This window comes from Lathamus discolor, chromosome 15 (genome assembly GCF_037157495.1).
Source record: "Lathamus discolor isolate bLatDis1 chromosome 15, bLatDis1.hap1, whole genome shotgun sequence".
Lineage (NCBI taxonomy): Eukaryota > Metazoa > Chordata > Aves > Psittaciformes > Psittacidae > Lathamus > Lathamus discolor.
Window position 1 is genome coordinate 5,566,744 of NC_088898.1, and position 24,342 is coordinate 5,591,085.

A 24,342-nucleotide genomic window follows, 5' to 3' on the forward strand; every position below is an offset into this window, starting at 1 on the left:
TACTCAGTAAAATATTTATTCCTCCATTATTTCACAAGAGTTGTTTTTACAAAAACCTTACAAAAATTTCCAAAACAGAGACATGCAGGAGAGGGAAAAAAAAAAAAAAAAGGAAATCCACCATGGATCTTGTTCCAAGGAGCTGAAATGTACAAATAGGAAAGGGCAAGAGGGAGGCTGGATTACAATAATCCCTCTGTCCTGCTACCCCTCCGTGGGTGCAGTTTGTATCTTGTCTTCGTGAGTCTTTAGTATTGACTGACAAGCTGTGATAAGCTGCCAAGAGCACGGCGAAAGAGGGGCTATCAGCTTAGGAGTGAGTGTTTTCAAATATATATATACATATAGATATTTAGTGAAGAAATATTTATTCCCTGCTTTTTTTAGGTTTACAGAAACAGCATCTGCAAACTATTAGATGGGTTTATTTTCATTAATGCTCTCAAAGAGGCAGTGACATTTATATCCCTGTGGTTTCATCTTGTACAACAGAAAAAAGAGCCCTGTGCTTTCCATGGGAATAGGAACCCCCCAGCCCGGACCCCTCTTCCTGCCCCAAGCGGAGTTTCTCATAGTGAATATCTTGATCTGCAGTGGATCTGTCTTGCCCCCTTCATGGCTTTTGTCAGGTCTGTGCGGTGTCTTGCTGTGGTCTAGGAAGCTGTGTGCTCCCCTTCTGGCATGGCAAATGGGGGGCACCAGCACTGGAAATAGGGGTGGGGAGCACAGGGTGACTTTGCTCTATGGATGACAGAGGAGGGGGCTGTATTGATCAGAGAAAGCTGGGGCTGCGGGCAGGATGGAGGGGCAGGTTCACCCCCAGCCAGGAGATGTGCTCCTCTCCTGGTTCTCCCATCAGGTTTCCAGCTCTGGGTTCTGAGTGAGTCCTCTGCCTGGGGTGTAGCTGCTGGGTACCATGTGTGGCTGCTGTGAAAGCCCCAGTGGGACAGGGAAGAGATGCTTCTGGGGGCAGCAGGGACTCACATGGGCCCACGTGTAGCTGGGATGCTTTCAGCCTTGGTGTCGCACACCAGAGGATGTTTACCCGGAGGAAGCACCTTAGCAATTGCTGTGTTTATCCTCAGATCTACTGCTACAGTCCCCAGCAGGACTAAGACCTTCTGGGCAGGGAGAGCTGGTGCCTTCTCCATCCAGGCTACCCATCTGAGCTGGTGGTGCTCCTGTGCATGGCTGGTGGCTCTTTGCAGCGGGTGAGGAAAGAGTACTCTGGTTTCTAGAGGGCTTTGTCCACACAGTAAAACTTCCATCTCTCTCGTTCATTCCCCATTGCTGTGGTATTGACAGGAGAAGGTGAAGGGTGCATCTCTCTGCAGCTCAGTCCTGCGGGTGAAGGACTGGGGTGAGGTTGCCCACCCTGTGTCCATCCCCCCGCACATCCCACCTTGCAACCTCATGATGCTGCGCAGCAGGGTGGGATGCGGAAGAAACCATTTCCTTTGTGGAAAACCAAAGGAGCTCACCCCCATGGAGTCGCCAGCCCCAGACCCCTGCACACATGTGCGAGGCTGTGCCTCCGGAAGGCGAAGCCTGCTTTGCCGTTGGCACGGAGCGCCGGGAGCCGCCTACTCAGCTGAAACCCAACAGCTTTTTCCAATTTTCTCTTTTCCCTGGGATGGTTCAATGACCTGGGGCTCTGCAGCATTGCTGGCAAACCCACTGAGGGCAGCGCTGCCTGCGTGGGGACCGCGGTGCTCCCCACAGCGCCCAGTGAGTCCTTCGCACCCCTCCTTGAAGAGGCAAAGCCTGATGCCATCGATACAGGCAGCTCCAAAATGCAGGCAGCACAATGTAAAGGGCTGGCTGCAGCAGGGACAAGCTGTTGGCTTCCCAAAGTCTCTCCTAAGCACAAAGAGGCAAATGCCCCGGTCAGCTTCGGCATGCGTGGTTGAGCATCACGAGTCGCAGCCTGGCGGAAAGGGGGGTTCATGATCCTCCCACCACTGCACACTGTCCCTGCGGGAGGACAAGACCCAATAACTCTTTGGCTCTCTGGGTGAGATACCCAAATTGGTCAAATCCAATAGTCCAAGATCCTTCCATGTTTGGAAGCAAATTCTTGTTCCCTTGGCAAGTCTGTTTGTCCTTGAAGAGCGCGTGGGGGGTATGTGTGTGTATATATAGCCTTTATTATAAGGGTGTGCGGAAAAGCAAGTTTCTAACCAAGTTTGCTCCATATGTGGCTATAATTATGTGCCACTTCGGCCTAGGACTGACTCTACCTTCAAAAGGGAAGAGAAGAGGAGAGAAGAGGTGCTGAGACATTGGACGAGTGGCATGTGGGTTGGGTTTGTCCTGGACCGGCACAGGAGCTCCACGCTGTATCCTGGATGAGGCCACGGGGTGGGCTTTGCCCTGGTCAGTTCACGGTCGGCACCTGGTTCTGATGGAGGCTGAACTCTTTGGCTTTGAGGCGCAGGCTGGCGATGCTGTTGGCCATGTTCACCCCTTGGGTGGGTGTCGCGGTCCCGCTGGAGCTGTAGGAGGGCACAGTGCTGCGGAGAGGGAGCAGCGGAGGAATGAGGCATGGCTACGAGGAGTCCCCATGCCCCGCTGGTCCTGCCAGCTTCCCAGGGCAGAGTGGCTGTTCCCTCTTAGATGGGAAGGGTCACCATGAGGCCAAGTTGAATCCCTTGTGAGGACCAGGGCCCTTACTCCAGCCTCAAAATGCATGGAGGCAGGGAAGCCTGCTCACACTGGGCAGGGGATGCTCAAATGAGGCTGAAACGGGTTCCCAAAGCAAAACCAGATGAGCTCCTTTTAGCCCCGTAAAACTCCTACATCCTCAGTGGCAGCACAGCACTGTGCCCCCATGGTGATGGGGTGGCCCCTAGGCAGCCTGTCCCATGGCCATCTCCTCCCCAGACCCTTCAGTGCCTGCACCTACCTGTATGGAGAGGAGCTGGTCCAGGACAGATACTCTGGGGTCAGTGCAGTGGGCCGCGGCGCCATGGGCTGCTCGATGGCTGCTTCTTGGCTGTAGGATTTGAGGAGCGATGCTGATCTGTTGGCCAGCATCGCCCTCTCGTTACGGCGGAACTTGGCCCTTCGGTTCTGAAACCAGACCTGCATGGAGGGGGAAAGTGGTCAGAGGAGACACTGTCAAAGCAGGGATGTCCCAGGCATTGGTCCTAGTGATCATGGTCGTGTGTGGAATGAAATGAGATCTGTGCTCACCTGGACTCTCGCCTCACTGAGGTTGACCCTTCTAGCCAGCTCCTCCCGCACAAAGGCATCGGGGTAGTGCGTCCTCTCGAAGACCCTCTCCAGAGCCTGCAGCTGGCTGCTGTTGAAGGTGGTGCGGTTCCTCCTCTGCTTCTTCTTCCTCTTGGCTGCCCCGCGGCTCGGGCTCAGGCTCTCTCCTGTGGGGAAAGCACAAGAGAGGACACATGAGATCCAGACCCATGCGACATTCCATGTGGAGACTTGGGGGTCTGCGCTGCCCTGCTCTGTACCAGCTGTGCTCCCTGCAGGGAGCAACCTACCAAGCCTGGGGTCTCCATGAGAGTCTAATCCTGTTTCAGGACCTGCTGGAGCTTGGGGTTAAACCCAACGTTTGCAAAGACCTGGGGTGGTTTTATACCTGGCTAAAATCACCCGGACCTGATTTTGAACTCCAGTTTCAGTGGATTCTGGGGTACCACTTGACCCAAGCCACTGGGACTGCGTCTCACATCTCCTCTCATAATGAGAACATCCACAGGGTGTCTTAAGCTTGGCTCTTGTAAGGGTTTAGGGCAAGCTTTCATGGACAGGGATTGAAATTCACCACCAGAACATCTCTGAGATGTGGGTCTTGGCTCCCACCTCCAGCACAGCCCTGGCTGTTCCTTGTCCCCAAGGTGACACAGGACTGCAGCCAAGCATCTGTTCACCCAGCCCTGGTCTTCAGAGCTAAGCAGGAACACCACTGCGCCTCGCAGAGCTCAGCCTCCGCAGTGTTTATTTCTGGCTTTGCTGGCTCATGGAAACATGAAGCTAAGGAGGTAGTTTGGTTTCTCAGTATTGATCTTGGGCTTTCAGCCAGGCTGCGATTAATCTCCTCTTTGTCACTGATATCATCAGGTTTAGGCAAGTTTATGAAGTCTCTTTCTGAGATAGCCAGTCAGCTGCCTGCAAAGGCTGCGCAGGGAACGCATCTCGCTGCTGCTCTTCCTCATAGAGGTACTACTTAATTATTCTTTCTGCTAATAAAGCATCTGGATCCAATATGTACCTACTGCTGGGAAAGTATTTGGGAATTATTTGAAATGTTAATAATTTTATGACATTCTGATTCATAGCAGGGTTATATTCGGGTTTTCTGCTCTGTATCATTGCAGAGGCTGTGATGGCAGGAATTACTGCTCCCTGAGTATGCTCAAGAAATAAATACTTGCTAATAAGCCATCTTGGTACTTATTAAGTAGATGAGCAACATTTTTATATTATTCTCAAGGAAGTAATATCCCTTCCAGTAGATTTTGTTAACTCTCCTGCTTTATTGTGTGCAGTTCTGGTGTCCTCAACATAAAAAGGACATGGAACTGTTGGAACAAGTCCAGAGAAGGGCCATGAGGATGATCAGGGGCTGGAGCACCTCCCGTATGAAGATAGGCTGAGGAAGTTGGGGCTGTTCAGCCTGGAGAAGAGAAGGCTCGAGGAGACCTCATAGCAGCCTTCCAGTATCTGAAGGGGGCCTATAGGGATGCTGGGGAGGGACTCTTCGTCATGGACTGTAGTGACAGGACAAGGGGTAACGGGTTAAAACCTAAACAGGGGAAGTTTAGATTGGATCTAAGGAGGAAATTCTTTCCTGTTAGGGTGGTGAGGCACTGGAATGGGTTGCCCAGGGAGGTTGTGAGTGCTCCATCCCTGGCGGTGTTCAAGTCCAGGTTGGATGAAGCCTTGGGTGGGATGGTTTAGTGTGAGGTGTCCCTGCCCATGGCAGGGGGGTTCGAACTGGATGATCTTAAGGTCCTTTCCAACCCTGACTATTCTATGATTCTATGATTGTAAGATATCACCAAGATGATGAGCAGGAGGAAACTGAATTCCAAGATCTCTAAGGCCAGAAAACCCTCTTGGACCTCAATTCTGAATAATTCAAGCCATGAAACCTTCATCAACAAATTCTCCATTTAGTTCCTAAGGTCCCTTCATGCCTGAATATACCCCTTGCAAGGGCTGTCCTATCCTGACATGAGCCATGAGGATCAGAGGAACCGCAACATCTGCTAGCAGGTTGTCTTCTGAAAACGGTGCTGCTGGCTGATGCCACCACCAACATCCTGGTGTCAAATGGAAGCCGCACCAGGGGATGCGACAGAGGAGGAAGAGTTAAATTTATTTCCATTGCTGGCAGTGGCCTCCTGGAAAGAGCAGATGGCTTCTCTGGCACTTTGCTACAGTGAGAACCAGTGCCAGGGCCTGGGAGAGCAGAGTGCCTCCATCACTGACCTGTTAAGGGATGAAGCATTGGGCTGGAAGGAGATGCAGGGATGCGGAGGTGGGACCTGGGTACCACCAGCAGCTCTATTCCCCATCTGTCTGGAAGGAGAGGAAAAGGAGCTCTGTCCACCTCCCAGGGCTTTGTGGCAGCCATCAGCATTTCTGTGGGTCTTTTGTTATGTTCTAGGAGTATCTGGACTTTGGTTGACCATCCCTTGGGCTGGAAACAGCCCATGCTCTTGTACCTGGGACATGTCCTTCTTGGGCTGGGCAAAGGCGTGATGCATGGTGCTGTGCCCAAAATACCTGTGGATCTGAGACCCTTTCCCTGACAGGAAACCGCAGGATGCCCTTTGCTGCTGCTTGTGTTTAAAGGCTCACAAATGAAATTCTCCAGATTCCCTCCAGCCCTTGTTCCTGCAGCTTCAAATGTTCTGCCAGTCTCTGCTTTCCAGTTGCCCCTTTTAGTTAAACTCCTTTTTTGGTCCTGTTTTCCTTCAGCAAGCTAACGAGCCGCTGGATTAAAATACATGAAGTTCAGTCATGGTTGTCCCTGAGTTTTCCAGGAGCCTAGGACCAAAATGGGAAGTGTCAAGCTGGGAAGGAGCTACAGGATGTAATGGGGTGAGAGATGTTTCCTGGTGTGTTTATGGCCACCCTGTAGGACTTCTGGGGCAATTATAGGCAGGGGCTTGGTTCAAAAAGTGCCGTCACCAACAGCATTGCCCCCCCCCCCCATTGAACTGGCAGTGATTTCAACAGAACCCTAATAAATGTATAAATAACATTTATAAGTCCCTTTGGTTCCATCCCCAATTTAAAATCTGGCTGTAGGACTCTTCCATAAGTGATGGCTGCTCCCACCTACTCGAATTTGGCTGCCAGCAAGGAGGAAGAGGAAAGGTTTCTTAATTCTCAAACAAACCCCATAGGATCTGGCCCCATTTCTGGCTGGTTTCCATCTCTCCAAACCTATGGAGTCAAGAGCTAAATGGCCGCAGGAGCTGGGCAGTGCTGAGCGATTCCCATATGGAGCTGGTAGGCTGCTGGGATGGAGATTTAAGACCAAAGTTGGGCCAGGCTGTGTTGGGTGCTGGCAGTTCTGGGGTGGTTGGAGAGCTGCAAACCCTGAGCTGTGCCTGGCTTGGGGTGCTTTGCTCAGCCCCTGTTACTGGTTTTAATGAAGGGACCTTCTTCCGCACCACAAAACCCTGTGAGATGCCCTAGGGAGCTTCTAGGAGGATGCTGGTGGCCAAAACCCCTTCCCCACCAACTCACACCTCCCCTAAAGCACGATGAACCTGGTTTTAGCTCAGAGCTCCCCAATCTCCCCCGCAGAAACCTTTGTTTTCCAGCTCAATTCTCTGCTATGTTCATTTTCTTCCGTATTTTCCACCTCATTCCCATACTGCAGGGAGGCAGCTCCATGCCTGAGATGCCTGTCTGGGTCCTCTGCTCTGCTCGGGGATGAGCCTTGGTGATGGATCAACATCTTTTCCCCATTAGCTCAGGCATCGCAAGCTTGTGGGACCAGATAAATGCCGCCCTAATTGCTGGTGGCGTGTGTCTGACAGGTTTATAGAGTACAAAGTCAGGCTGGATCGCTTCTATTGGAGATGCTTTAATAACCCCAAATCAGCCTTCTAAAAATGAGCACTGCTAAGCTGTGGAATCAGAGAAGGAACAGGGAAGGGGATGGGTTGGATCCCCTCAGACCCCCTACCACCCATCCATGGGAATTGGATTCAACTGGATTTACTGACACCTTGATGGAGGAATCAGAAACCGGTTCCCACCCCGATAGGCTTCCAGGTATAAGAGTTTGTAATTGCACAAAGTCAAAACCAGCTTCCCAATGTGTGTCTTTCACCCCAAAACAGCACTTGGGGAGGTTACAGAGAAAGCCAAGCCTTCGCCTTTGTCAGTTATAATCTGGGGGCTCATTTTGGGCATGGCTGGAGGCATCAGTTTCATTGTCCAACCCCAGGGTCAGAGGGGACTCCTGAGCCACCCCGCAGCCACCTTTGCCTTCAGTGTATTTATCTTCCACTGATTACAATTTCCGCTAAAAGGGAAAAAAAAATGCAGAAGGGGGAAAACAGGGGGATAACGTTACCGAATAACCAGCGACGACGTGGGGGAGGAAGGGCTTTGTGCAGAGCAGATGAGCCCCGTGTGCTTCGCTAAAAAAGCCTTAATTTGCCCCACTGCATTAGAAAAGATGTGAGTCCTGTGTGGATGACCTTTGGGGTGCTCAGTGCAGCCTGGGTAACCTACAACCTTCTCTCTGCAATACTCAACCTCAGTGCTGCCTGCCTGAGGGCTGTGTCAGTCCTATGGATTCCATGGGGTGCTGGAAGTCATCCCAAAACCTTCTCCATGTGGGAGAAGGCTCTGGCAAGCTTGGGCCGTGACGGTGAGCTGCCCTGCCGTAGGAACTGGGTCCTGCCCCATTTGTGAAAGCAGTGCTGGGTCAGTGCCGTGCTGGTTCAGCCGAGCACTGACCAGTCTCACTCTTGCCTTTTCCCTGTCCGCTTCCATTAGTTTTCCATAGGTGACTCTCCTGGTTCCAGCTGCCGGGGCCGGGGTGCTGGGCTTGTCAAGGGGAGCCCCGCGCAGCAGCCGCCGAGTGCTGTAAAGAGGTAATTTTCACTAGATTTCCACCGAGGCTTCGGCTTTGACTTACGACCTCCATTAGCGAGCGATAAACGGCCTCGGTGCAGCTGTGAGCCAGACCCAACCAGTGCTTAAACCCCAGCCACGGCATTCCCAGGGGTGCTCCAGCAGAGCAGCTCATCCCTTGGGATGGTTTTTGGTGGTAGGCTCCATCACCAACCTATCGCTCCCCTCTGGACAGGTAGTTTGTGGGGTTCCTTTGCAAAATGCTCATCCCAGGGCATTGTGTTCACTCAGCACCATCACTGTGACCCAGGATGGTCACCTTGTCCCATTATAAGCCTATCTCTCCCCTGAATGATGCTGCAAATGCACCACCACATCCTGGAATCCAGCACCGCTACTTAGCTTTGGGGTACAAATACCCCCTTTTTCAGGGACCATGCCAGCAAGTTCAACCGTCTCCTGCAGAAAAACCCAGCCTCCATCTCCTCCAACGTGTTTCATTTTCCATTGCGCCGCAGACCCCGGAGCCCCAACCCGTTTTCTGCCATTAAATTATTTCACACGTTCCATGCGCTTGCGAGCAGTTTGCCAAAGACCTTTTTAAGCTTTAAATTTTTCACACACACACACACACCCCCTCGGCCAAATGGTCAAATCTGTGCCATTTACTTCCCTTCTCCGCTTGGAATGGCATTTTTTTCCCCACTCCCCCCGGTTTTTTTGCTTCTTGGGTATAATTTAAGGGTTGAAATAGCCTGGAGGGAATTAGCTGTAAATTCTTCCTAAGACAAATAAATTCAGCCCTCTAAGTTCCTACGTTTTTCAAACTGTTGAGAGACGTTTTGGGTTTGTTTTACTTGAAATAATGATCGTGGCGTATCTGACCCTCAGGCTGCGGCCGGCTCTAACCAAATAAATAGCTTTTATTAATTAAGGTTTATCCTTAACAAATAAAACCCCAATTTGATCTCGGGCGGCTGAATTAGCAAAAACAAACAACGGGTTCTCCGGGCACTTGATGTGGATTTAACAAATTAACGCTGGGCCTTCATCAGGGAAGCCGCAGGGTGGTGGAGGCCTTTTACAGCCAAGAAATCCTTTGGAAAAACAATGTCTTTCATTTCTCCCATGGTCTCTCTCGGTAAACATGTGGACTCCCTTCATCCCTTCACATACTCGGGGGAAGCGAGGAGAGCTCCGGCGATGACGTCCGCCAGAGCTTCATGTGCAATTGTTTAACTTGTTCCTCTAAATCATGCAACAGGGAGGAAGCGTTTCCCTTTGGATTGTTGCGAGCAGAGCCGGGGCAAAGCGCTCAGGTCTGGGAATTGCCCCTCTGTGGTGTCTGCCCGCTCCGACTCCTTTTATCCCATAACCTTCAGCAGAGACACCCAAAGCAGAGGGGTGAGATGGGGGTGCATGGGGAGCCAAGCGCAGCTGAAACCCCTTCCCAGCAGCACTGCCCTGTCTTGGGATGTGGTTGGGGGACAGCCTGAGAGCCCTGGGGGGGTCTGCCTGACCTCACTGGGGCTCTGCAGCGAGGAGGGATGGCAGGAGGGATGCTCTGCAGGCCAAACGGGAGCGGGGGGCTCACGGGTGCAGGCAGCACAGGGCTTGATGCAGAAGTGGCAGTGGGAACTGCCTGCAGTACTGCAAGTCCTTAATCCCCTCAGATCATTTGGGGAAGCCTGGGGGGGCTGAGAAGCAGCTGGGAAGCAGCGCTCCATGTGTGCTGGGACACCCAACCGCGGTGCCGTTCCTGCACCCAGCCTGGGTGCATGGGACCAACACAGCGTTGCAGCTCAGGGCCAAAGCTATATTGGTATAGCTCTGTTTTCCGGGTGATTTCAGCCCCCTACCCAGGGGAGAAGCCGTTTGGGGCCACCAGACCTTGCACACAGGGTGTCAGTGCTGGCTTTGCTCAGCATGATGCTGTAAGGTCCAAACCCATCTGGGAACAACCTGTGGGCACAGGAGACGGGGTATCCCTGAGGAATGTGGGTGCCAGCACCTCTATGGGCTGCCCCACTATGGGAGCAGGGTCTGACCTCCCCTTCCCAACCCACTGCTGCTTCCAGCTCCTGTTCCAGCCCAACCCCAGCCTCGTAAAGACCCCGGGAATGCCGGGGGCTCTGGGGGGAAATTGAAGCCGGGGGGGGTCCAAATGTGCTGAGTCCGAAGGAAACTTTCTCAGCTCAAGTGGCGTGCATGAAAAATGCACGAGAGGGGCAAGCCTGAGCTACCGGGGAAACAGCAGAGCGCGATGTTTCCGAGGATGTTTCACCTCATTAATTGTGAGAAAACCGAAACGCTGACACGTTTTTACAGGCTGCCAGTTCTGCTGGGGGAAAAGTGTCTCTGTTAAAAAGGAGCAGCAAAAGCCTGCACCAAGAAAGAGGCCAAAGCTGTCCCGGGAGGGCTTTAGCCTGCACTCACTGACAGGCAGCAGCAGCCTGGTTTATGGTTATAGAGCTGCGGCCGCACCAGTCAGAAGCCACCCAGCACTGCAGCTCGCCATACGGACACCTGATTTCCATAAGGATACTGCCCGAGGGTGCTGTGAGCCTCGGGATGCTCCGTGCACAGCCCGCATCCCTGAACCCAGGAGGCTTTTCCCTTTGCATCTCCAGAGGCTGCAATTGCTGCACGTCAGCGGTGCCAGGGATGGTGTGTGATGTCTGAGCACCCCTCACAGCGCATCCAACTGAAAGCCTGGAAGGTGCTGGAGAGCTGGCTGAGCCAGCAGCATCCCTGCATCCCAGCAGAGATGTATCCGAGCTGTGTATGCAACCCAATGGTGGCACTGAAACATTTTTTCACCTCATCCCTATCTTTAGTGCAGCAAATGTGTGGGAACATGATGTTTCACTGGGTTTTGGCACCAGAAGGAAACCAGGGAGGAGGGGCCCTATGTCATGGGATGCTGCTTCTCTCAGAATGGTCCCAGCCCAGCGGCAGCCACCAAATTCACTGGTGAGAGCTGTGAGTGGATTCAGAGCCGGCTCTCCAGCAAGGGCAGCAATGATTTATAAGCTGCAAAACCCAAGCGTACCAAAGGAACAAGATCAGGATGTCACAGTGAGGAGAGGAGGAAGAGAGGGGATGAAGGAAGAAGGGAATGAAGAGAAGGGAACAAGATGCTGGAGGAGCCAGGCAAGGACTGTGCTGGCTGAGTCATGTGCTGTGATTTAGAGAGGATGCTCTATAGGGTGAAAGCTGGCGAACCCAATGGGGCTGCAGGCATCTGCTATAGGTAAAGCCCCAGGGCTTTGACAGCACTCCCCAAACACTTCATTGCCCTTCCAACCAGGCCAGAGGCTCCTGCCCTGCCTGGAGGCTCGTGCTCAGCCCAGCACAGTGCTCGCCCAGCTGAGGCCAGGCCCTGGGAACAGTGTTTTGGCACGTCCAGCCCCTGCGTCAGCGGAAGCGTTCAATGAATTAATTGCAGCCACATTCCCTGAAGGAGGAGGCAGGGTTGGTGGGATGCTGTCAGGCCTCGGGAAGGGGCTGGGGAACATCTCTGGCCATGATGCTCCAGTGGGAGAGGGATGAGCAGCACAAGAATTTCCCCTCTGCTCTCTCAGGGGGCTGGGGGAGATGGTGCCATCACCCACCTTTTATCTGGGTGGGAGCTGCCTGTCAGTGGGTAGACCTTTGGAGAATGGGACATGGACAGACCCTGCTGCTGGGCTCACCAGCTCCGGGATGCACCCCAGCATCCTGTCCCCAGCCCTGACCCTGCGGAGGGACCCAGACCTGTGCCTGGCATCATCGGCATCGCCTGAAACAACAGCTCCACAAACAGCCTTTAACGCTGTGCAATGGTGCTGGCACCCGGTGTGGGGCTCAGTGGAGCCTCTTGCTGTGCTTTGCCAGCTTCCAGGCTCCTGTGCACCCCGGGAGCCAGGGCTGGAGCCATTGTGCAGGGCCGCAGGGCTCAGACTGCCTGGCTGCACCCGCTGACGGGTGGCACCGGCCCAGGGCATCCAGCCCAGGACCTGGGGTGCTGAGCACATCCCTTGGGCTCGATGATCTGTGAGTGAAAAATTCCCTCCCAGGCCGTGCCCGTGCATTGGGTGACCCCAGCCTGGAGAAGGGGCTTTCAGGAGCTGCCAAGAGCATCCCATGCACTGCAAGGAGGCTGCGACCGCAGCCTGACACAATGGGCTGTCCCGGCTCCAGCACCACCGCCGCCGCCTCCATTGTGTCAGGTCTCTGCGGGGATGGAGACGCAGAGGAGCCGAGTGGGGCACAAGCTGGGATGCTGGTCGCCACTGGGTACCCTGATTTCCCCCCGAAGGGATGGCAGGGCGAGGAGAAAAGCCTTCCAGGAATGGTCTGTTGTCTGCATGAGTCTGCTGGGGATGGTGGCACGGCTGAGCACCCCGGCTGGCTTTGTGTGGTTGAGATCTGGGCAAAGTCTGGCATCTTCCCTTGAACAGGCAGCTCAAGGGGGTTCACTTCCCTCTGGGGTCCCCCTTTTGCCTAAATGGGGCTGGGGTCACACAGAGCCTCCAAAAACTCATCCGCAATGGTACCAGTTTGGGATGTCCCCTGCAAATGTCAAAGAGGGACAGGATAGGCATGGGTATGGAGGATAGACATAGATGTGGAGGATAGACGTATAGATGTGGAGGCCAGACACACAGAATATGGAAGATAAGCATATGGAATAGTGAGGAAAGACATGGATGTGGAGAATAGACATAAGGATGTGGCGCGTGTTGTGCCGCAGCTCCTGGCTTAGCCCAGGGATGCTCAGAGAGGCTCAGACCAAAGGGATGCTCGTGGCGGTGGGGATGGGATGTCAGGAGCTGCTTAGCCAGGCGAGCTGCAGCCCTCACAGCGCAGCCGAGCCTGGGGCAGAGGCACCGCAGTGGGTTTGAACGGAGCAGCGGGGGAGCAGGAATGTCAATTCTGCTCTCCCTGGAATCCGCCAGCCCCGCGGTGGAGGCCCGGGGACCAACAAAAGGCGCTGGCTCTGCCCCAGCCGCCTGCGGCCGGGAGCCTCCACAGCAAGGAGGCATTCACAGGGGGTTTGCTTTCATCTTCCAGCCAGGAGACCTGGCTGGGGTGGAAAGAAACCAGTGCTTGGGCTGTCCTGTGCCTCGCACCGCTGCAGCACCCCGGGTGCCCCTGGGGATGAAGCTCCCGTTGTACCCAGCCTCCCAGCTCTGCCAGAGCCGGTTATGCCGTGCGTTAAAATAGCCGAGTGTGGAGAGTGGCAGCGCTGGTGATGGTTAACAGATGTGCGAAGGGGTTTCTGCAGCGCAGGGAAACGGCCAGCCTGGGATCCACTGCTGAAATGCTGGATTTTGGGTCAGCTCTGGGTACGACAGCAAGAGGGGACAGGCAGAGGGGACAGTCCTGGCTCCACACAGCAGGTAGGGTGCTGGAATGGATGGTGCCAGGATGGATGATGCCAGGACACAGACCCCACTGTCCTTCATCAGGGCTGAGCATGGCAAATGCTTCTCTCCCCATCCTGCAAACCTCGTAGGCACTGCTTGATGCATCCAGGATGCAGCCACAGAGGTGCCAACATTGCTCGCACGCGGCTGCCTGACATTACAGCTTACCCAGATCCCAGCCGGCACAGGGTATGTGTAATTAATTAACACTAATGAGACTTGTGCAAGCGCCGGCCCTGAGAGCAGCACCCGCCTGTGATTGCAAAGCCCCACAAAAACCTCAGCTTTAAAGCAATGCAGATTTCACCATAGGACGGGAAGGGGATGGGATGGTTTGTGCCTCAGACCATCACCATGTTGGGAACGTGCTGGGACTTTTGCATGGTGTTTAACCAAGAAAACTCATCAGGCAGAGCTGCAGAGCAGGAATCCGAGGCTTCCAGCCAGGGACCCCGGCACTGTGATCCCAGCCTTCCTCTGTCCCACAGCAAACCAGCCCCATTGGCATCGGGCACTGAAACCAAACACCAGCCCACCAGGTTAAAGCACAGGCCCCAGCACATCAGGGTCGTTGCCCAGCGGGATGGGCAGGGATCAAGGAGAGCAGTGGGAATCCCCATGGCGTCCCCTCCTGCTACCAACCCAACTCCCCTCTCTTTTTTTGAGGCCAGTTGGGTGATTTCCACACCCAGGCCAGGATGCACCCATTTTATCAGCGAGTACCAGCACCTGCTGAGAGACCGGCCCATGGCCACTGCCCACATCCCTGGACCGGAGACACTGCCACGTTCGACCAGGACATGGGATGGACACAAGCCCCCATCCAGGACCCCATCCCACCACGGTTCCAAGTAGGACCCTCATGGGCGCCTGCATGCACAGACGTCCCGGAAAGCCTCGCCAGCGCACAGCATCGCTGTCCTCCGGTCTGGTTCTCATTTGAGGTCGGTGGCCTCTCGCCAAATTTATTGTAAAACATTCATTTTAATAATTGGCTCGTATCTTCCCCCCCCCCCCCCCCCCCTTTGCTGTTAAACCCAGCCTGGTTAACTGTTTCCAGGTTAAAGCAGAGAGTGAGTGGCAAGGATGGGGGGGATGGCAGGGATGATGGGGACATTAGGGATAGGGTGTCAGGCAGGTTGCTGGGGACAGACGCCAGCCATGGGGAGGACATCAGGGGACACCTTGGTGATGCCAGGGTGGGCGCAGCTGCTTGGGTCCCACTCTGCAAAGCCCAATAGAGCTGAGACCCCCATCCTCTTCACCCCAAGCCTTCATCCCCTCCAGGTCCCCAGAGAGCCCAAGCACCATATTGCCACACTGACCCCAGCACTCAACTAACCAAGGCCCCAAAACCCAATCAAGAGCAAAGCTGGGGACATGCTGGTGGTTGGGGTGCCAGGGTGTGGGTCAGGGACCCCCAGGCACTTCCATACAAATCCCATTAAAACTGAACCCCAATGGGTAACGGGTTGTGCTGAGCATCCAAAGGGCTTCATGAAGTGGACGGTGCCTGGTAGTTTAGTTCCGACATTTGTTTTAGGTTTTATAAGCCTCTAATAGCAATAGAACTGTTTCAGTGTCTTTTAATTTAAATGAAAACAGGGATTTTTTTCGTTTAGAAACTCCCCTGAGGTATTTACAACCCCAAATTACAGCCATGTGGCCGAGAAAGTGAAACCGGTGAGGAAGGAGCATGGCCACCGCCCCGAGCCCAGCACAGCCCCGAGCAGCACCGCACCAGTGGCAGTCCCCACATCACCAGTGCCCCCTTAACAGCACTGCATGGATGGACTCTTCTTCACGCCTTTGCTGGGGACATTGGGTCCCAGTTCATGCAGCAACCACCACCCGGAGCTGCCATCCATGGCATCCTTCTGTCCTTCCTCCTTATTTGTCCTTTCCCTTCCCTCTCCTGGACCCATGTCGGGAGAAGCAGGAGCAGCCCCACAGCACCAGTGGGTTTGGAGATAGGAGCCCGTTGTCCTGCCCTGCACCCTCCTTGACTTTGCTGCTGCTGGACCAGGGTCTTTGATATGTGCAGGATCCCCTGTATCACCCCTGCAGCATCACTGCTACTGCTACCCCCAACACCCCCCAGCAGCAATGCAACAGCCCCCAGACCCCGCAATGCCCTGTATGGCTCAGGGTGCAACACAGCCTGAGGTATAACACAATTCCCCCGCATGACTCCAGGTACAATGCCACACTGTCCTTCCGCAATGCTCTCTACAGCTTGGGGTGCATATACATACACTATACACATATATACATACATCATACACAATACACACATTATACACCCCCTATACACACATTGCATTGCCCTCTACAACTTGGGGTCCAATGCAGTCCCCATCCGAGCAGCATGCTACATGACCTGTGGTACAATGCAGTCCCCTTGCACGACTCGGGGTACAATACAACCTCCGTGCACCCCCTGCATAGCCCCGTGCGGCTTGGGGTGCATCCCAACCTCCCCACCAATGCCCCGCACACCTCGCCGTGCAGCCCACCAATGTCCTGCCGCACCAACCCCTCGGCTCAGCCCTGTACCGGGGTTGCTCCCCAGCTCCCATCGCTATGAGGAGGGCCGGGGCTGTGCCCCCTCCCCATTGCCCCGCTCCCGCCAGCGCTGCCATGTGCTCCCCGCTGCTCCCCCGGCTCCCCTGCCATGTGCACTCCAGTTTCCTTGCGTGTGAAGCCTGCAGCCTCTCGGATTCAGTGGCTGGAAAGGATGGCGCCTCTCCACATCTGGTTCAATGCGCGAGCCTGGCGCCTGGCTTAGCCACAGTCTCCATTCAGAGACACACAGACTTTAATAGACTCATACAATTCTTCCTGATCTATCACTGCAGCCGCAGCTGAAAAGCTGCTTTATTATATGCGCTCCAAAGGGGGATGAGGAGGGAAGGGGAGGGGGCCGGCGGCTGGCGCTGCTGCTCTCTGAAGGCTCCCTGCCTGCCCCACATCCCCCTGGGACCTGAGTTGCCCCCCGGGACCTGAGCTGCCCCCCAGCCCTGCCCTGGCTCCCAGGCACTGTTCTCCCTCCAGCCCCGGGCTGAAGGAGCAGCTCTCATTACACCTCCTGTTCCGTTAACACCCCCCCCAAGCTGCCCTTTGCACCCTGGATGGGGCGGTCGCAGCAGAGCTGCAGGGGATGGGGGTGACAAAGTGGACTCCATCTGTCCCCCTTATATCCCCAGAGAGGTGTCACTCCCCACCAAGCTGGGACCATTTCCCCCCACCCCATCCAACATCAGTATCCCGTTTACCCCACAACTCCCTGCTAGGGGCTGCACAGCCAGAGCTGCCAGCACGGGATGCCCATGGACAAGGGGCTGGAACCAGATACCCCCATGGCCCCAGAGATGTTCCCAGCAGATCCCAGCGCTGCGGATGGTTTTCCCAAGGGAAGCACAGCGTCCAGTGACAGATGCTGAGTATGGATGGAGCCGTTTCATTACGCCATGGGAAGGCTGGAAAACACTCCCCACAGGCACGTGTCCCTTGGGCGAACACGAACGCTGGGAATGCCTCAAGGGTGAGGGTGGGATTTTTCATTTAATTCCCAAAAATCCGGGGGCATCCAGTGAAAAAGAGCCCAGTTCCACATGAGAAAAACACCTCAAAACCCCAAATCAGTCCAACCCAGAGAGGGTTTGCTTTCCCCATCCTCCCTGACCCAGCTGAGCATCACTGGTCCTGTGCAGGCACCAGGACCAGGCAGGGGAAAACTGCCTCTGCCCATCAGGCTTTCACCCTCTTCCCATTGCCTTTTTCAGCCAGGAATAAAGAACAGAACTGCATTAATCCTGGTCTAAATCCTTGCCTAGTCCCAGCCACAACCCGCTGCCCAACATCTTAAAGGATGCTCTGAGCCTGCTCCATGGCTCAGGGATCCCATCCTGGGAGGGTACCTCTTTCCAGCGGCAGCGAGGGGACAAGGTGCCAGCCTGGGGATCCCGAGCCTCTGCCATCCCCAAAGCACCCAGGTCCCATCCTACTTCAAACCTCATCCCTTGCTGCTCAGGGGTTTTACAGCTCTAGGGGGATAATTCCCTGGGGCCGGAGGAAATCAGCCCTGGGAGAAGAGGTGATCCCGCTCCCTGGGAGAGAGGAGGGTTTCTAATGAGACAGCCTCAAAGCCCCAAATCATTTCATCAGCCTCCCAGCTACAGACACACGCCCAGGCTCTCTTAAAATGCTGATTCGTTGAAATTGGCCCCATCTTGGCTGCACGGAGTTGAAATTTCATATTTTTCCTGTGAATCAGCCCCGTTCCCTGAAATAACAGCCCAAAAGGAAAGGGGAAATAGTCTTGCACTGAGCTGTTCCTGGTCGAGCTAGACATAACAGCCCAGGGGGGACAGCAAGGTGTCCCCATGCCCCGGCACCCCATTGGGTTGGGCAATGGCTGTGCCATGGGGTATTTGAGGTGCTGCTGGGGCTTAGAACACATCAGTGGGTGCTGCTGTGGCTCACAAGGGAATGGGGCAAAGCTCTGTGACCCCACTGCAGGTGGGACCCCTGCGCTGTCCCCTTTAGACCACGTTGAGCAGCGGCTCTTGCGACTCTGCTCCATGTTCCTGCACCTTTCCCTGCTGGAAACAGGGGTGGGAATGAGCGTTCCCCGCAGCAACGCCTGCCAAAACCCAGCTCACTGGGTGTGCTGAGGGGAGGAAAATCCCAGCAACGGGAAGTGCGGGGAAAAGTGGTTTTCCTGCCCTCCTGCCCCAGCCAAGGCTGCTGCGGCTCTCAGGGCTCCCCCCACCAGACGGGACCCATCTCCCCAGGCCCTGGTTTGGGGGTTTCATTCTCTTCACCCCCTGGCAGCAGCTCCCAGCACAGATCAAGCACGTGTGGGGACCCCGCAGAGCCCTGCGCACGCTGCACAGGACGTGCTGGTATGTGTTTCCCTGCGCCCCTGGGGAGGGCTCTGCGCTAACAGCGCTGCTTCCCGGGGCTGCACAAGCTCCAGCTCCAACCCAAAGCCCCCCAGGCTGCCGTGGGGGGAGCCTGGAGCCCAGGTGGGGGTGTTCACCCCATATGGGGACAAATCTCCCCCAAATTGGAGCCCAGATGCCACCAGTGAGTAAGAGCCCGGCTGCATCCCAGGGGCAGAACATCCTCCTAGTGCATGGGGAGCAGGGGGATGCTGCACGGGTGTCACTGCAGGAGAAATGGGATGGTGAGCGGGTGTCACCCTTTGGGGCTGGAGGGCACAGGGAAGCACAGAGCAGTGGTACCAGGGTGTGCCCCATGGAGAAGCCTCAGGAGACCTGAGCTTCCCTGCCTGTGCCTGGCAGGGATTTGTGCTGCTCCATCTGGTTTTGGCAGGGCTGTGACCTGACTCAGCCTCTTGTCCTGCCTGTGCTATGGGAAAAGCATCACCCCCAAACGTCCTCCCTATCACGGTTTTTGGATGGGTGAGACCTGCGGAATCAGTTTCCTCTCATCCATGGGACATGTGACCAGAGTCCTGCGACAGTGACACAGGGCAAGAGCCATAGGAGGGGGTGTCCCCAGTAAGGAAGGGCTGCAGGGATCACGCTGCAGGTTGGGGATGTTCCTTGCTCCCTGCAGGAGCCCAGAGAGGTGTGTGTGGGGGGGTATCTTTCCCCATATCCCCGTTTTCTCCTGGCTGGGATACACCGGGCTCCCTGCGAGCGGCTGGAAACCGTCTGGGCGAGCCGGGACACGTCAGGCTCCTCATCCATCCCTCGCCTGTCGCCAGCCTCGCACTAAGCGCAAACAAATGTGAGGGTGGGAGGCGGGCCGGGGCGGGGCGCTCCCGCCCGGCTTAATTGGCGTTTACTCAATCCCTGCTGATGGATGCTGCGCTGGGGACCTGCCAGGGTCAGGCACTGGGCAAGTGCTGGTCTTGGGCACGAAGTCCAGCGGTGCTGTTCTCTCTCCTGGAGACCATCCTGCTCCAGCAGCCCCGTGGGCATCATCCCCCTATGGGGATAAACCCCTTGTCTTGGGGTCTGCAGCCCGCAGAGCCCTCCAGGCAGGGAGATGTCCCCAGGTAGGTGCTGCAGATGGTGAAGGTGATGTCTGGTCACTGGGTGTCATGGTTGTGCAAGGTGGCTCTCATCCCAGTGCCACCCATGCTGGCTGTGCTGGCCTTACAAGGACTGACACGGTTTGCTTCCCCCTTGCTGCAGATGCCACCTCCCAGCTCTGCCACACAGGGACTGTCCCCAACAAGGGCCCTGCCAGCCTGGGAGGATGACAGGGACAAGGACTCCTGTTTTGGGTATGTGGCAAGGAGCTACGGGTGCTGTAAACCCTGCACCCCAGCCTTGCTGTGCACCAGCGGGTCGTGTCCAGCTCTGCATCCCAACCTCATCCCCCAGCGAGGGCAAGCAGGCCATGGTGCCCCCCTGAGCAGCAGGGACCCCTCCTGTCCCCTTCTTTGGGGGACAAAGTGTGAGAGCCTCTCCTTGGACAGCTGCAGCCGTGTCCATCAGACACTTCTCAAAGACTCTTCCCTACCATGGGAGGTGATTTGGGGTCCCAACATCCCTGTCCCTCCCTGAGCTATCATCCAGAAACCATGGAAAGCCTCCCAGCAAAAGGACTTGGAGGGGCTCCAGCACTTTTGGGGCTGTGGAAAGCAGATGGGTGAGAGGGGTCTGATGGCTCTGGAGTTACAGGGCAGGGGGGGCCTCAGCCTTGCTGGCTCCAAGGGTCTGTATTACCCTGAGGCAAGCACACGGGTTGGCCACGGATTAATCACATCGGATTTAATTGCAGCCAAGCCATGTACGTGCACGGATGTCCCAGGGAAGGCAGATCCCTATGGGCATGTCCCGGCCCTGTTTCAGCAGTTGTGGTGTTACAGGGCTGCCTCCTGCCCATGCAGCCGAAGGGGCCAAGGCATCCCTAAGCTGTGTCCTTGTCTGACAGGGATGAGTGGCATTTAGGAAGCCAGAGAGGCACAGATGAATTGTGTCCTGTGAGCCAGGGCCAGCACAGCCCCTGGGCCACCATGAGGGCATTGACTGGGATGCCTCTGCCCTGGGGAAGGTGCCTGAGCCCTGGGAGCAGCTCAGGACCGTTCGGGGCAATCAGACGCTGCTTGACGCCAAAAGCAAGTCTCTTCCTCTTTTCCACTCTGTTACCAGGTCCCTGCCCCTCCCGTCTCCCTTTCCAACTGCCCTCTTTTATGTAATTAAAACCAATTTGCTGTAACACCATCTTAATCCCCTCTGCCCGCTGGGTGCAGCTCTCCTATCACTTCATCACTGCTCTGCTCAGCCTCAGCACAGGTCGGAGCGTCCCGGCTGCCCTGGGGGTGAGGAAAGAACCCCAAGAGCCCTTTCAATTTGAAGAGTTCCGCAAATGGGATGCCCGGGGGCCACCACATGTGCCCATCCCACTGCCTGCTCCCACCGAATGGGCAATGCCTGCTCCCACCGAATGGGCAATGCCTGCTCCCACCGAATGGGCAATGCCTGCCTGCCCCATGCCGGAGGATCCCTTTGCAGGGTCTGCAGCCCTTCCTCTGAGCCCAGCTGCGACAAAAGTGGCTCTTTCTGACTTTACAGCCCCGAAGCTGTTGCCGGAGCCAGCGCCCGGCTCCCTCTCCCATCCCCAGGCGGCACCAAAAGTAAGTTCATTGTTTGAAAAGCCATCAGTCAAGGCCTGCTGGCTAAAATTACCCTCCTGCTTTATCATCTTGAGAACATTAAGGGCTGTTGTTAACAGATGTTTCGCGTTACACATTATTTGTTAGTCTAATGAAAGGAGGTGAACAAGCTTTCAAGACCTCAGAAGTTGTGCCGAAGGTTTTCGATGGGAGGCTGCTGCACCGCTCCAGGGCAGGATGAAGATGAGCATGGGGACGAGCCTTTGCCACCCTGTTGGCGTTTCCACACTCTTGTCTCGCTTGTGTGATTTCTGTCTCTTAATTTCTGGGTCTCACGAGAGCAACGTGTTGCACGGGTATTTGTATCCTCACATCAGGATGTGCCGGGTGCCCTCAGGGCCAGGCTGGGGATGGGGCCAAGGCAGGGGCTGAGCAGCTCCCTTGGATGGAGAAGGAGATGGGGATGGCTCTGGTCCTCAGTGCCAGTGGGAAGGGATGTGCCAGCCTTGCGAGGAGAGATGGGGAGATGGAGATAGAAAGCGGAGCTCTGGGGTAGGGATGGTGAGTGAGTGCAGGAGAGGGTTGAATCCCCCCTCTGCAAAGAATAACCCCCAGCCCCAAGCTTCTCTGGCTCTGCCAGCCTTGGGAACAGAAGCCTCCTGCTGCAGCTGCCTGGGGAAGGAGAGAGGGGTTTGTGGAGGTCGCAGTCTGCTGGGCACAGCTTAAAGCATCCCTGTGCCAGCTCTGCCCCTAGGTCACAGCGAGCCCTGCCTGATGCAGGGGGTGCCGGCAGCTTCGGGGCTGTTCTTCCTAAAATCCACCGGTGCGATGACCCTGATAACAGCAGAGCCACATCCTGCAGAGACACACACGGGTACCAGGGTCCGTTTGCATTGGTAATAAACCCCCAGCAACCGACCTGCGGGGCTCCAGACTTGCATCTGCCAGAAAAAGCCCGCAATGGTGAAGAGGAAGATGAGAGAAAACGCTGTGAGGCTGTTTTACTTTAGGATGCCAATAAAAGATAACATTACCAGTAAAAGTTCCTCTGCTGTCATCACGCTGATGCCGAAAGCATCGCAGATGTGTAGCAAAAGGCTGATGCTCACAGACAGGGCATTTGCCTGGTATTTGGAGTCTTCCCATTTCAATTTAGGAAACTGCACCCCAAGTAAGCCTGTGGCAGTGGGTACCGGGTCTCACAAGTCAATGTCTGCATGCACGTGGGTTTTCTTGTTTCCTTGTTCTCTTCTTGCCTGCTGCTCTCAGCCCTCGGGTATTTCTCTTTCCAGGTGGGATCAGAGGGAGAAATGCTTCCACTCCTGGACAGGTTGTTGGAGCATCCCAGATGCTGACGGTGTCTTCATCCCTGCAATCTCGCCGAAACAGGTGCCAATGGGAAATATTCCCCATGGTCCAGCAGTGCTGGGATCAACTGGACAAACCCCATAGGGCCTCTGCCAGAGGTGGGATGGGCTTTTAAGGTGAAAAAAGGGCTTGGGGGGATCAGGCATCCCCCTTGCCTCTCCTCCCTGGTATTTATCATCCCTGGTACCCACTGAGCCTCTTTGGGGTGCGGCAGGAGCTCAGCAGGGTGGTAGTTTCTCTGCTGTTTTGCAAATCACCCTTGAGAGCTGAGCTGGTTGCGTCGGGCTGGGCTGCGTTTCCAAAAGCTGCACTGATCCCACACAACAGACTGTCCCCCGTATGGTCCCATCGGCGGGTGAAAACCTCCCCGCAGTCCCAAAGGCAGTATGAGAAGTACAAACAGGAGTCATGAGAAGAGAAGGGAGGATGGAAAATAACGCCTCAGCTACCAGCTACCATCCCGAACGCAACACCCAGCCTCACTCAGCCCTCAGCATCCCAAGCAGAGGCAGGTTGGGGCTCAGGGGGTTTCTCGGTGGAGGGAAGTGGTTGTGCAGAGGTTGTACAGTGGGTGCAAGAAAGACGCTTTAGATCTGTGTGCACGGGAGGGGACAGAGGGAGCACCCTGTGTATGTGGGGTTCCAACTGGGAACCCCTCACCGCAGGTCTGGGCAGCACTGATTCCCGGGTGGACTGTGCAGCCTGGCCGGGCTGTGCTTCAAGGGGCTGCAGAAAACAAGCTTTGGGGTACCAAAACCCAGCCGGGAGGCAGGTTTGCGGGATGTCACCCAAGGGTGCCCTCGGGGCGGCCACCTCCACCCCACTCTCTGCCTCCCCTCGCCTTCTCCATTCCTTGCTTCGCCGCACGGACGAGGCAAATTCTCCTCGCCGCAGCCCCGGGCACCGGAGCGGGGAGGGATGCGCCGGGCCCGGCGGAGCGGGGCGCAGGGATGCGGGCAGGCGGGTTGTCCCGTTAAAAACGTGCCTCTTGCCAGGACCGAGCGCCACGAAGCCGGGTCCCGGGTCGATCCCCGTCCGCTTCCCCAGCCCCAGTTCTGTCCCCGTCGGCCCGCTGCTGCCGGGGCTCCCGGATGGGAGCCGCGCTGCGGCAGTAGCCGGGAGCGGACTCTCTGTGTCCCGGATCCCGCGGCCCGACCGGGCCGGCTTCGCTCCCCAGGCCTGGAAACCGAGGCGAGGGACCCCGGGGAAAGGGGGGACCCCGCAGGCCTCGCAGCCCCGGGATGCACCGGCCGCCCGGGACCGGCCCGTACCCGGCATCTCCGGCGGTAGCGGAGAGGCGGCCGGTGCAGGACCCACTCCGCTGCGCGGGGTCCCCGTCCCCCGGCGCGGGGTCCCTCTGCCCCAGCCGTCGCGGTGTCGGCACCCCCACAGCTCGCCCCGACGCAGGTCACCCCTCTTCCCCACCCGCTCCTCCGGTGCCCCCAGCCCCGCCGCGGGGGGAAACCGACCCCTTTTATCCGCGGGGCAGGGGGGCGACGGCGGGGACACCCCATCACTAAAGCTGCCCCAACCCGGGGGGGGCCCATCCCGGGGCGCCAGCACTCACCGTCCTGGGGCGCTGCCTCGCTGCCGCTGCTGCCTCCCGACGGCTCCGGCATGGCCTTGCCGCCACCGGCGGGCGGGGGACCGGCCGGAGGGGTCCCGTTCATACCGGCCGCTACCTCCTCCAGGTCGAGGAGGTGGCTCACGCTGAAGTTTTTCCGGCTTTGAGCGTTTTCGGGCGGCTCCGGGCCGCGCACGGCGCTGGGGGCGAACGGCTTGTCCATGGCAAAGGCTGGCGCCGAGTCCATGGCTCCCACCCCCAGCCCGCAGCCCACCCCGAGGTGCCGGGCAGCTCCCGGCCCCCTTCCCCTCCCCACCCCCCCAAAAAAAGAA

At 56.4% G+C, this 24,342-nt stretch overlaps 1 protein-coding gene and 1 long non-coding RNA gene across 2 annotated transcripts; one reads left to right on the forward strand and one right to left on the reverse strand.

Moving 5' to 3' along the window:
* Window positions 1-24,271, reverse strand: PRRX2 (paired related homeobox 2). The gene is made up of 4 exons (XM_065695434.1): window positions 24,014-24,271; window positions 3,196-3,380; window positions 2,906-3,084; window positions 1-2,513 (listed from the first exon to the last, which is right to left on the reverse strand). Exons 1-4 carry the CDS (start codon window positions 24,255-24,257, stop codon window positions 2,378-2,380), a joined length of 744 nt encoding a protein of 247 aa, XP_065551506.1. The 5' UTR covers window positions 24,258-24,271; the 3' UTR covers window positions 1-2,377.
* Window positions 19,341-22,355, forward strand: LOC136022312 (uncharacterized). Its single transcript, XR_010616122.1, has 3 exons — window positions 19,341-19,512; window positions 21,038-21,099; window positions 21,226-22,355. It is a non-coding gene; the product is annotated as an uncharacterized LOC136022312 (long non-coding RNA).
* Window positions 24,272-24,342: the final 71 nt, after the last annotated feature.

Excerpts from the sequence above, each read along its gene's own strand:
- PRRX2 (XM_065695434.1), bottom strand. The coding sequence starts at position 24,257 with ATGGACTCGGCGCCAGCCTTTGCCATGGACAAGCCGTTCGCCCCCAGC. Across the intron at positions 3,381-24,013 it reads CGAGGCAGCGCCCCAGGACG|GAGAGAGCCTGAGCCCGAGC; the intron begins GTGAGTGCTGGC and ends CTTTCCCCACAG. Across the intron at positions 3,085-3,195 it reads TCAGTGAGGCGAGAGTCCAG|GTCTGGTTTCAGAACCGAAG; the intron begins GTGAGCACAGAT and ends CCCTCCATGCAG.